Below are 13,138 nucleotides of genomic sequence, written 5' to 3'. Positions count from 1 at the left end.
ATGAAACTAATTACAGCCATCTGTTGCCCTGATTTCTAGAGCCAGTGTACACGACCTCACCTTGACCCCGTGCCAGCGTTTTCCTCAAGCAGTGTCACGGAACACAGTGCGCTGTCAGATCCACCTTATTACCACTGTCCACAAATCACCAAACACCACCACAGACCTCTTTACAAGTCTGGGAAAGCAGAAGAGATTGCTTTAAACCTGACTATCACTTCTTGGCATTAAGCCTGTAACAGGACTATTTTTTTCTCTCTGTGTGCTGCAGCTGAGCTCTGGCATTCTGCTTCATCCCACCACGGTTCCCATGGTGACGAGATGAAGTCTACTTGTTGGGCCTATTATGCAATCGCAGATGAGTGTGCGCTCGCCTTATTTCCATGCACTTCACTATGTACTGCACCACCTTGCACTCACACCTCTCCCATTTATCATAATCCAGTCCACCAGTCAAAAATATTACGGGGTTCAGTTTCTATTTTTTTGGTTGTAACTGTGTTTAACAAGTGTTAACAGATTTTATAGGCAACAGGTTTTATGGCTGTTACACTGTTTGTCTATTTCTATGACAATACGAGACTCTGGAACTCCCTGCCAGAGGAAATAAGACTGCCTCCTCTGAATCAAATCTTCAAACATACTTTTATAATTCTGCATTTACAGATGTTTAGAGTTTTGTATCTGCTGTGGTTGGCTGCTAATGTTTTCATTTATTTTATTAGTAATAAATTGATTTTTTTGTGCTACAATACCCCATGATGTACAGTATATTCAGGGTGTGAGGAAATTTGTAGACATAATTTTTAATTACTAGCAATATTGGAATATAAATCTGTAAAAATTCAACATTAAAAACACATGCTGGTGGAATTTATCTCCGGCAGTGTAGCTGTACTCTTTTTGTTTGTTTAGAAAATACAAATAATAACAGATTTCTACACAGTAAACCGTGCCTACAAAATGACGTTCACATTAGAAATAAAAACCAAAGCATTTGGGTTTGTCTTAAGTGAAGGAACATCATGTCTCTCCTGCTCGAAAAGCGCTGCTTATTACTCATACAGAGAGCTTGTGTGTAGGAGGGCACTTATTCATAGCTGAGAGATACATACTGGGCTGTGCAGGATCTGCGTGACTCTCTTCTTCTGCTCCATCATGTTGAAGTCCTGCCGCAGGTCCGGCGACATGTTCTTGCAGCGAAGGTACTCTGGATCTTTCTCATCCACCTGGTCGAAGTAGCGCTCCTTGGGGTCGTTGCCAGACAGGGGAAGGGTCAACGCCCTGGCCGCTTGCCTCACCTCCACGAGACTCATGTCCTGGCAGCACAGCCCCTTTGCTCGTCTTCAGGAATCTGACGAGAGAGTAAAAGGAAGACACTATGGTTAACCTTGTGTTCAGGCTGTCAAGGCAACGGGAAGCTGTTATAACAAAGATGCTGGATGGATGATAGATGGATGGATGAATACAGTGTGGTGACTCATGTAATTACAGGGGGCACAACAGAGAGGGGGACATTGTTACATGATTGACGCTACTGTGTTGAGAATAAAGAGGATGATTTAGTCACAGCTGCTTTGAACACAACAAGAGTTTTAATTTTCTTCTCACAGAAGTACAGTGCAATAACAAAAAGAGGACTCAAAACATGTTTTCCTCCCCCCAACACCAGTTTCTCCAACTAAAAAAAAACTTTACTTTCCTTGTCACATCCCTTTCTTCTCTTCACAACATTTCTCAAGATGTGTTCCCCTCATACCAAACTCTGGCCCAAGCTGTTGCTTCAGCCACATTAATCATTTAAAAACACATACATTCTACTTGAAATGCACAATGTCCAACTGTGCTTTCAAGCGCTGAGAACTGGGAAGTTTGAAAGAAAAACCAAAAAAATTGGCTTTGTTGAAAACTCAGCCACAGTGTTTTAGTGTGGACCAGGGGAAATCATCGAGGCACAACTCAACTACAAGCTGTAAACAAAGACTAAGTTAAAACTTAATTTCGGATTCGATTTCACCTCGTTGTTGGCCGGCTAACTGAATATTTGCTCTGCCTTTTCACCATTGTTATTTCCAGGGTTCCCACACCTTAATTGACATCAAATTCAAGGACGTTCTAGGACAAATTCCCTCAAATTCAAGGAGCATATGTGCTCACACGGCTTGAGATGGGAGGGCAACTTGTAAGTGCCGCTTCGCCCATATGGCGTCCACTTTTATTGATTTGCAGCACGATTCTGATTCTGCATCTGGACAAGTGATTGTCCTTGGGATCCTGGGTCAAAGTTAGTCTTTGTAATTTTCTTTGGTGAGACAGAGATCTTGGAATTTGCATTTCCCAGGTATCACGTCAATTGCTCTCTCTTGCTTAACGTTACTCACTCATTGTTCTGTGTGCAATCAATGGCTGAAGGGCATGAAAAGTAGGTGGCGTCATAACAAACAAGGGAGACATTTGTCTAAATGTCAACTTAACTTGCACAAAATTCAAGCAGTTTCAAATGATCCATGTCTATTTTCAAATTCACAAACTTTCAAGGACCCATGAGAACCCTGTATTTCTAATAACAAGCACCCTCTATGCAGGCAACTGTAGAGGAAAGAATCACCCTCCTGTTTACACTGCCACGTGCAGCCAAGCGTACCTGAATGGTCACATGTTTTCAGGTGTGTTCTGTCTAGTGAGTACTTTTTATGAAATCAGCATTTTCATATGAAAACATTACAGTGTGGCAGTAGCGAGCAGGGATCTCTGTTATGAGACTGAAAGTTAATGTCTAAGGAGGGTTTCATTCATAGCAAAACACATTATTAAGTGTTTTCTGCCAATTCAAACTAAAACAACAGTTTTCTGGGCTTGAATACTGCAGGGTAGTGTGGACAGTGTGTACAGATCAGTCATCTAATGGTAGGACTGCATATTGTAACAAATGGCCAACTCCTCTTATCACCCCTAACATTCCCACACATGCCAGGGAACTACATCGAAAACATGAAACGCATGCTCTGGCTGCTTTGAGACGTTGCAGAAACATGACAGTGCATGATGGGGTCTCGGCTTTACCCAAGTATACAAACCATAAAAGGCTTATGGCGTGTTCAGTAAATCAGTCGGAAACATGGTAATACAGTGCCAACAACAGCTTATTACACAATGACGTTCATTATTTACAATCATACTGCATTTGAACAAGTTTGACCATTTTTGGCTGTATATTTCACTTTTTTTCAGCACTTTGGCATATTTTATTACATGTGTTACTTTGTATTTTTTCACTGTATTTTCTGCAGTTTTTCCACTAAGAATATATTTAGTATAATGACATTACTCCATTTGGAGACAAAATTATGCATTTGGATGTTGCTTGCCGGGCTTTTGTGCATATCTGATGCCCATATCTAGCAATATCCTTACTAAAAACCCTTTGTGGAGGATTTGCCTTTTGCTCAAATTCTATCACATTTGGTCTATTTGTAGTCAAGGAGTTGGTGAAAGGGGATCAATGGCATCTGTGCATCTTGTTAGCATGGTGTTATCCTCTAAACAAAAATAGGGGAGGATAGAATAGGCTTTGGTGTATTCTCAAATTTGCTCAGGCATAGTAACAGCCACAATATTTCTATCACTAGTTATACACTATCTGAGGTCCCTAGATGTCCTTATACACCAAGAATATACATACGAACCTTAATATTGTGGCGCAATTATTCCTTTACTTTGGGTATGTCTTTTAGCTGGTAACCTCCACTTGTTCCCTTTTGCTGGGGGCCCCTAAAATCCCTTGAAACACCTATGTTTGTGTGGGATAAGGTTGTGTTGAGGATAAGATAAGTGGGAAACAGCTGCAACACTTTCCCTCCTTCTCCCACAAAGCTAGCCGTAAACAAAAGGTAGAGGTTGGTGTAAAGTGGCCCGTTTGAAACGGTTGTTAGCGCCTTTAGTGTCGGGTGTTACCTGGATGTGGGGGTGGTGGTGTGGTGGGGGTTCAGGATTCACTACAATCCACCAGGCCTGGAAATAAATCCGCTTCAACACACAAACAACTAAAAACAACCCAGTAAAAGCAGCGTGTTAGCAAGACAATTCGAGAAACAACTTTAAAAAACAACAACAGCACGCGCTGCTGGAAGTACCGCGAGAGTAGCATGAATTCACCGGAGTTACCAAAGCATTAAAACAAAGCGAACACACACTAGTTTGCACGGAGAGACCCGCGGGTAAAAAAAAATACCTGAAATAAAGTGCTCCACTGCCTCCAGACGACGTGAAGTCGAGTGTCCGTGGATAAACGTGGACCTCACAGGTTTTTATTTCCGATTCAGGTCCATTTTAAAAATATGTTAGAGAGGGAAAAAGCTGCGGGGAGTAACTTTGCTGCTGCTGCTGCTACAGTAAAGACTCCAGAAGCCGCTGCTCTGTATGTGTGTGTGTGTGTAGTAGTTGGAGAGTGGATGGAGGAGGATGTGGGTGTGTTTGTGTGGGAAAAAAGGAAAAAAGTGACCATGTGACTTTATCCACCCACTACACGGCCTTTATATATTCAGCGGGACAAAAAGAAGCGGGTAGGGTAGTCGGGCCACATGTGAAAACAAAAAAATAAGACAAAACAGCATGAATTATGAGATTAAAGTAAGAATTCTGGAAAAAAAAAAAATCTGAAATATTCTGAGAAAAAAGAATTCTAAGATTAAAGTAGGAATTCTGTGAAGAAAGTCAGAATTCTGAGATTAAAGTCGGAATTTGGCAAAGAAAGTCAGAATTCTGAGATTAAACTCAAAATTCAAATTCAGAATTCATGCTGTTGTATTCATTTTTTTTTACACGTGGCCCTAATACTAGTTCTCAAGTTTAAAAAAAAATCGGATTGAATTTGTGAAACATGGAAATATGTCAGGGCTCAAAGTTGGCTTGATTTTATGAACAAAAATTAAGTTATGTCACTGATAAAACAATAACACTTTTGTTGTATTTTTGGTGTGCACACCAAAGCGTTTCCAACACTTTAAATTGAAGAAGTCAGAAAATATTCACATTTAAGAAGCTGAAAAATCAGAACGCTTGTTTTAATTATTTAAAAAACACCAATTATCCGTAATCGACAACGCTGCTGTCTGTCTCTGTACGTGGGATTTATTCCCTCCTCCAGTTTTATTTAACTGAGGCTTATGTGTTCTCACTGCAGCTGTGTTAGGTCTTTATGACTCAGCCATATTTATGTATATATATATGTAAGTGAAACACATGGCACTATATTTTCAAGTTATTTTGGTCCATGAATAATAGAAATTGTAAGTACTACCTCACATCAGTACATATGATTTAAAACATTGTAATATGCATCAAACCTAACTGTATTTTGTTGGTCTTTTGCCCGTACTCCACTCATTCATCATTAAAGTTAAAATGACCGTCAACCGGCCTAAATGTGCTGCCTCTGCTCTTCTGTCCTCGCCATACATCCATGTAATGATAATATAGTGCTCATAATAACGCCGGCTAATGGAGCCTCACGTCGGATTGCTCTGAAAAAAACACTTGAGCACAGCTTTTCTCACTCGAGTCAGTTAAATTAGGTTCCCCTGACTGTTAAAAAAAAGAAAAGAAAATAAGATCGAGATTAAAGGGATGGTGAAGCCGTGCAGATTTATTCTGCTAAATCTAGCAGCGGGGACCTCCTCCTCCTCCTCCACCTCTCTCTCTCTGGGCTCTTTTCTGTCTTGCTGGTCAGTCTCTCCAGAGAGTTGTGTAGCATTATTCAAATGAAGTCCATGTTTTGGTGGAATGCAACGACTCTGGAAACACTCATTTTCTCATGCGGGCTGCAGCCTCCCGTGCTCCCGCCGGCCCGTATGAGTGATTGCCGCCTTTAATCACACCCAATCAGACATGCTCACACTGATAGCTAGATTTTGAGGAGTAAAAAAGAGAAACATGGGGTGGGTGGGAGAGAAGGGGAGACTGGAGATCACTGCACTGACATAACAATTCCAGGAAACGGAGCGGAGTCTGGGAGGCAGAGCAGATATGTGGACATATGGGGTTGATGTAATGAAAAGCAGAAGTTTCTCACTCCGGAGCAGCGTGACCCCCTCAAACTCTGAAACCCAGCCTCCCCTGTTTCTTTGGCAGAGTTCCCACGGAAACAGGCTTAAATGTCTTCGTGCGCACGAACACGTTCGCGCGCCCACACACACGCACACACACACACCAGCCCCTGCATTCTTGCTGACTATTTGAACTTTTCAGTGAGGGCAGTCTACCTTGGAGGCATTGGTCAAATGTCAGATGTTATTAGCCGATGCCTCGTTCATAAATATTACAGATGTCCGCTGATGAAAAGCCAACCGTTGTGCTGTCACATTTTTGCCTTTTTAACTCCTTTGGAAATAGTGTAATCGATAAAGTCTGTGTGCAAAAAAGGGAAATGTGGAACTGTTCAAGCCTGAGAAAATGCATTATTTCAAACTCAGGAGAAGGAAGGAGGAAGGAGTAACAGGGAAGGTTTTTTTTTTTTAATAAAAGATTCTTCACATTTTATAGTCAGGTCATAAAGCAGATCCATCGTCTCTGTCCGTCTGAACTTCTTCTCTTTGCGACACTGGTGAGTCAGCAAGTGCTAATTTGTGGAAAAACCAAAAGAATGAGTCACGAAACTCACTTTTTGTGTTGGAGAAAAATGGCAAACTGCAGTAAACAGTCGAGATGAGGAACATTGTGTAAATGCTGGTAATCCCTGCCCTAAACTAAAGGACCATTGGCCAGATTTCGGTCCCAATCTGGCCCTTCTGACAATCGTGGGTAACTTCCATTTTTAGGCTGAATTGAACAGATTATCTGTCCAAATTATACGACAAAACAACGATTTGGGACGTGAGCAGAACCCGCAATAACGAATAAGAGTTGACCGGGAACCAGGTACTACTTTTGCGTACTTTTGTTTAGAACCGTAACTTCAAACCAAGTTGATTCTTCTTGTCTTCTCAGCCATGACTTCATCTATAGTTTTTATGCATTTCTCAGCACAAAAAACATCACAAACACGAGAGCTATTCAACTCACGGCGTCGACAGTCCGCCTTTATATTCTGAAGTCACGTTAAATCATGCGAGTTTCTGTGAGATCCCAAATCCATGGAGGAATCTCCTCCCTGAAATCGTTTGATTAAACGTGATTAAAGTGTGTGTGGTCTTGCGTCCTGACTGGATCGTCTTAGTCTGTGCTTTCTCGGGATTAAAACATTGAAAATCGTTTATAATGTTGGCTGTGTTGTAGTAGAACAGCCAATAGGAACGCTCTGTCTATGTGTGAACTGCACTGTTCCTGTGTCTTGACTGGATCGTCTTAGTCTGTGCTTTCTCAGGATTAAAACATTGAATATCGGTTAAAATCAAGTCAGATTCGAAAATCCTCTATAGTGTGGGTCGGGCTTAAGAGAGAGAGACACTGGCTCGACAAAGGATCTGGCTGAGGTTTTGGTGGAGATTAAGAGGTCTGGACCTGCGGCGGGGGAACATGGTCTAATAAAAACAAGTGGGAAATTCTCTTCTCCAAGTCTAAGTCATGGCACTGTTTATAAAATGTCAGAAATGCTGCTGATTTATCTGGTTTATCTGAAAAGGGAAAAAGGTTCAGGCCGGAAGATTAGCTGCAAAAACTGTACAGGATGTATTTGTATGGGAGAGAAAGTACATGAGGCCAGTGAATGGTTATTTAAATTTCAAAATGGCACTAAGTAAAGAGTGTGAATGCATTCACTGGAAAGTGGACTATCAGTATTTTATGTTAATAAAATCTCCACATTATCCCTCATTTGAAACGGGGATTCGAACCGGTGACCTTCTTGCTGTGAAGCAACAGTGCTAGCCACTAGGCCTCCATGTGTCCTGTTATGGTGGATATTAAATAAAAATTAAAACATTCACTGCAAAAAATGCCTCAAGAAAATATAACCACTATTAGGGGAAAATTACTTGTTTCAAGCAAAATTAGAAGAAAACCTTGAAACAAGTCAAACTATGATAAGTACCTTCAGCCTTAATAAGTAAATAAGTCCAAAAATGTGTGTGATTAGATAAATACACTGGATTCAAGCCAATTACACTAGTACAGATTTTCATTTTTTGCAGCATTGTCAACGGCTTGTTGTTGTCAGGGCTGCAATTAATGATTTTTCTTTCATATTTGACAAATCTGTCAATTATTTTAACTGGCGTAAAAATCACAAAACGTTGAAAAAAGTCGAAAAGTGTTTCCCCAAACCTCGAGATGGTGACGCTCTCAAACATCTTGTTATGTCCACAAATTAAAACAACTTCATTTTATTGATTTCTTTGCTGTATGGAGCAAAAATATTCACATTTAAGCAGCTGAACAATAATATTTATAAAAACACTCAAAATAGGTTAATGGCGGTTAATTTAGCAGTCGATTAGTAATTGATTCATTAATGAATCGTTGTGGCTCCAGCTCGTATACTGTCTCTCGTATTCAATAGACAAGGACAATTTAAGGAAACATTTCTTTAAAAGGACATATTTTATTCATATTCTTCTCACTTTTTGTCGTCAGTACAGCAGCAGGGTTTGTGATGCCACTCGTCGATAAATACACCAGACTCCTCTGTTAAATATTGAGAATTAAGACATTTCCCTGGTAATTGTTGGAGATTAACCCACGTTTTAAGGATCGTTAAATCTTTTTAAACTGGTCTACAATTCGGCATTGTTTGGCTTGATTCTTGTGTTGGACGGCTCTTCCTCTGACCAATGACTTCATCAGGGTTATTTTCTCATATTTAGCAAAGTTTCTGCCCAAGCAAAGACGAGCGACTCAGTCATTTCCACGCCCTTTCACCACATATTTTTCCTTAAACTGTCACTTAAGCTATAATTCTATAATAATTGTTAATAAAGACTTTATAAACTGCCTCTAAGGAAGGTGATGATGATCTCAGGGAGAACCTCATGTAATGTTTGACCATTATATACATATAAGTTTTCATAGCTCACTTAATTCTTGGGACAGGTAATTCCAGGGCAAACTCTCACTCTGTTTCGGTTCAGTGGACGTTATTATATTTAATGTGTCAGATGGATTCTTGGCTTCAGGGATGTAAAAATATTCTGTGCAGTGAAGAGAAAGTTTATCCTTTTTCCTTTTGCCTGAATCTCCCCGTCTGCTGTTCAAGCTGTCAGGAGGAGGATGACGGTGGTCTAAATCGAGCCTCCATGGAACAGGAAACACAAGAATATTACAAATAATCAGGATAACACCGAGTATATAATCTGTGCAATAACACCAGATTTTTGGAGATAAATTTATTGTTAATAATCATGAAAGGGCAAAAAAAAATCAAGCGCTCACGATTCCCATTTCTGTGATGATCAATTTTGGAATGAGGGGAATCTGTAACTTTGCACAGGTCTGTATTTGCACGGTTGCCATGGCAATCGCTGTCTCCTGCCTGAGGCAAAGTTAGGAGGAGGAGGAGGAGGAGAAGGAGTGGGTGCCAGATAACATCCACTATTACAGAGAAATATGTATGATACAAGAAAGAAGAAAAGAACTTTATCAGCTTGTGGGAATATAATTAACTTCTCATCTTATTAGCAAATGTAACGCTGATTATTTTGCCCCCTTGACTAATTCCTCTTTCTTGTGAAACTAAAATATCCTCATTTAATGTTTAATACCCCCCCCCCACACACACACACAATATCAAATTTGGATTAAAACATGAATAATTGAAATATCACATGTCGTTACAACTATTCACTCTTTTGTTATGATGAGGTAGAGAGGAGTGTTTTTCGTGTCGGTTTTTCGCTGATCATTATGTCGAGAACTCAACTTTACAAGTTCACATCCTATACAGTCTTCTCCTTATTTGTTCTTAAAAAGTTTGTCTTATTTAAAAAGAAGACGTGGTTCATTTGTTGTAGGGACTCGGAATTTACGAGGTTGTGAACTCGGATTTCCAACTCCAAGATGCTGCCACCATAATAGCACTTTTGTCGTATTTGTTTTACTGTTTGTGTCCATGATTTTTCCGACTTCTCAAATGGAACGCAGTGCTGTTGGGGACAAAGACTTCCACGTTCCCAAGTCAATGGAACGTAGCATTTGCACCAGCGTGTGAAAAAAAATGTCCCCTTATTTGTACGAGGCGAGTCTGTCTGTCAGTATTACTAAATCATTAAATACTAAATTATGGAGTTTCTCCAGTAAATAAAATACACCAGAAAATGTTAGTGATGTTTACAACATCTATTTGTTTAAATATTTAGTCCATATTAAAATAAAGAATAGTCTTTTCTGCCACTTTTCCATGATACCTGGTACCTTTTCTTAGTACCTACCCTGGCAAGGTTCCAACAGATTGCTGATTGGTCAGAGAGTTTTGTCACTGAAGAGCCATGAGCGCGACGTCCGACACCAGAATGAAACCAAACAATGCCGAACTGTAGATCAGTTAAAAATACTTTAAAAATACCTGAAAACATGCATTAATCTCCAACAATTAGCAACGGAAATGTCTCAAATGTCAATATTTATCATGCAGTGATAAGTGAACGAGTCTGTGAACAAAATCTTATTAATCCACTGATTCAGTTACACCGAAAACTACTGCTTTGACCGCCACTTGTTTGTGTCGCGTATAAAACAATGTCATGGCAGTTTTGTACAGCCGGTCGCTATGACGACCACGCTCACATTAAGGAGGTACTATAACAATGGAGGACGACGTGACTGATACCAAACCAAGTAGAGTCGAGTTGAGTAGTGCAAGAACTGTATAACGGAAAAGTGCCAACATTGATTTAAACCTTGGCCCTGCGATGGATTTGTGAAATACCCACGCCTATCGCCCTATGTCAGCTGAGACTGGCACAGCACCTACTGTGAAGGATGGATGGATTTAAACCTCAAGCACACAGTCCATTTTTATTTGATGTCCTCCAGGACACAAATGTGGCAAGAGGCTTATGTTACCCCTCAAATACTCCGTTCATCAAAGGATTGTCGCCTGGCGGTGTCAACACCAAGACAATCCAGACTGTTTTCATGTGTCGTTCCACGCTGGTGGAATAATCTACTGAGTGCTACCAGAAACAGGGGGGCGTCCCTGTCTGTCTTCAAGAAGCTCTTCCAAGAGCGTCTTCTGTCCTACAGCACTTACCGCCCCCTCCCCTGCACTATCTTCTTCCAAGACTTCTTCTCTGTAGTTTATTCCTCTCCTTTGGATAAACGCGTCTGCTACATGCTTAAAAGTAAGTGAATATAACCTCCTAAAAGTTCTTGTTCTTGTTTGACAATGAAAATAAAAACTCTAGACTCTAGAAACAATCGTTAGACTCTCGTGGTGTTTAGAAACAAGCTAAACATCATCGTACCTGGACCTTGTGAGAAGTGTTGGTACTGGCACCGCTTCAAGCCGCGATTTGAACCCGAAAGTGTTTACACTGTTACAGCTGGAGAGGCGTCTTCACAGCTTTTGCTCACGTAAACGAATGATGCACTCTCTAACGTTGCAGCACAGCACAGTGTGGAAAGAGAGCAGGGACTCTGCTGAATTAAGCTGTCAGTGTCTTTACTGTGGTTGTCTTTGGCCTCCATGTTGGAGACGCGGTGGTTAGCGTGCGGTCTCCCTTCTGAGTGTGAGCTGTGGTGTCATTAATGGTTTCCTTGTTATCACTTTTAAACTAAAGATTTTGTGGTGATTTATCCGCGAAAACCATGACATTTACTACAACCTGGGAAATATCCAAATTCCACGGCCGTAAAAACAAAACAGTTTATTATTATTATTTTATGAAGCTCATTTAGAGAGGAGGCGTCGGCGTTGTAAAACCCAATCTAACGTAACATTTGTATAATAAAGACGGCGTAAAAAGTGAGAACTGGAATCGGGAACGGTCTACCGCGCTGGGCGAGAGGCTTTGAGGTCGTGACCTGCCTTTCTGGTTTTTATAGCCGTCCATAACTCACATCACCAGGCACACACACACACACACACACACGTTATGAAATCCTGTGCTGCTCCAGCTCCACAACTTAAGTCAACAAATGCTTGTTGAGAGTAAAATGCTTTAAAGGGGAAGGGGGGGCATTAATTGAAAGCAGCTGTTTGAAGCAGAGCAGCTGCAGACTGGGCCAGTTAAGCAATGCAGATCTCCCGCTGATGTTGAAAATGCTACGAAAAAAAAAAAAAAATAAAGCCAGAAGACGGAGCCAAAATCTTATTACACACTTTAGAAAACCATCGATTTCACAACAGCAATCGCCAAAGTTTGCACCACGTCACATCAAGGAGACTTGCTTTGATTTCTTTACGTTAAAAACAAAGAAACAAACTGAAATACAACTTACAGTGCAGGAGAACTCTTCCACGTTTTGTTTTTCCACCAGTTGCCAGAGAGATATTTACATTATCACTTTGAAGAGACTCATCTGGTTTTTCCCAGAAGACTGAATGAAGAAGGAAGGGTGGTGGTGGTGGTGGGGAAACTGCAGCTCTGCCTCTGATCTCTTGAACTCCCCCCCGGTTCCTCTTGTGACAGTGGCTGCCTATACTCACAGGAGAGAACTTGTCAGCAGAAGAAGAGTTTTCTGAGGAGGAGACCGGGCTTTCAGATGAAACTGGAGTGGACTAAAGAGGGAGGAAAAAAGAGAAAAGACAAAAAAAAAAGGCAGGCACATAACTGTAGATTCCACCCACAACATGCAGTGTGTGCCGCATTCACGGCTCCTCACAATTTGTGAAGGAAAACAATGTTTTTTTTCTCTTTCAGCTGCGATCACAAACGCACAAAAACTGGTATCTGACCACAGAAAGTGGAGGAAAACTGCAGTGAGAATATTTCATGGTCTAAAATTTGCACACAGAGTTGAATGCTTGCCTGCTGTCACCTCCTCCCACACACACTCTCACAGAGTGAAGGAGTAGGATGTGCTGCTCTCCTCGTCTCTGTCTCTGCACCACCTGAATGTGAGCGCTGCGTGCTGTTGCTGTGGAGAAGGTAGAAACGAGAGGAAATGATAGGGTTTAACGAGCAGGACTAAAGGATTTTTGAAGATATCTTCAAAAATCCCTGCTGTGAGATATTTGTGCAGATGAGCGACAAACAAAGATGTCGTC

General features: G+C 40.9%; 1 protein-coding gene across 3 annotated transcripts in view; it reads right to left on the bottom strand.

Moving 5' to 3' along the window:
- The window catches only part of add3b (adducin 3 (gamma) b), a 33,026-nt gene extending 20,530 nt beyond the window's left edge, over window positions 1-12,496 (bottom strand). The window contains exons 1-3 of one of the 3 annotated variants that reach the window (XM_044046570.1): window positions 4,232-4,434; window positions 3,955-4,043; window positions 1,116-1,354 (exon numbers count right to left, since the gene is read on the bottom strand). In XM_044046570.1, coding sequence (XP_043902505.1) covers window positions 1,116-1,316 — 201 coding nt within the window. In that variant the 5' untranslated portion in view covers window positions 1,317-1,354; window positions 3,955-4,043; window positions 4,232-4,434. Of the gene's footprint in view, window positions 1-1,115; window positions 1,355-3,954; window positions 4,044-4,231; window positions 4,435-12,369 lie in introns of those variants that run through there. The other 2 variants (XM_044046571.1, XM_044046569.1) reach the window with 2 other exon arrangements.
- Window positions 12,497-13,138: the final 642 nt, after the last annotated feature.

This window comes from Solea senegalensis, linkage group LG15 (assembly GCF_019176455.1).
Source record: "Solea senegalensis isolate Sse05_10M linkage group LG15, IFAPA_SoseM_1, whole genome shotgun sequence".
NCBI classification, from domain to species: Eukaryota; Metazoa; Chordata; class Actinopteri; order Pleuronectiformes; family Soleidae; genus Solea; species Solea senegalensis.
This window is presented reverse-complemented; position numbering and strand designations above follow the sequence as displayed.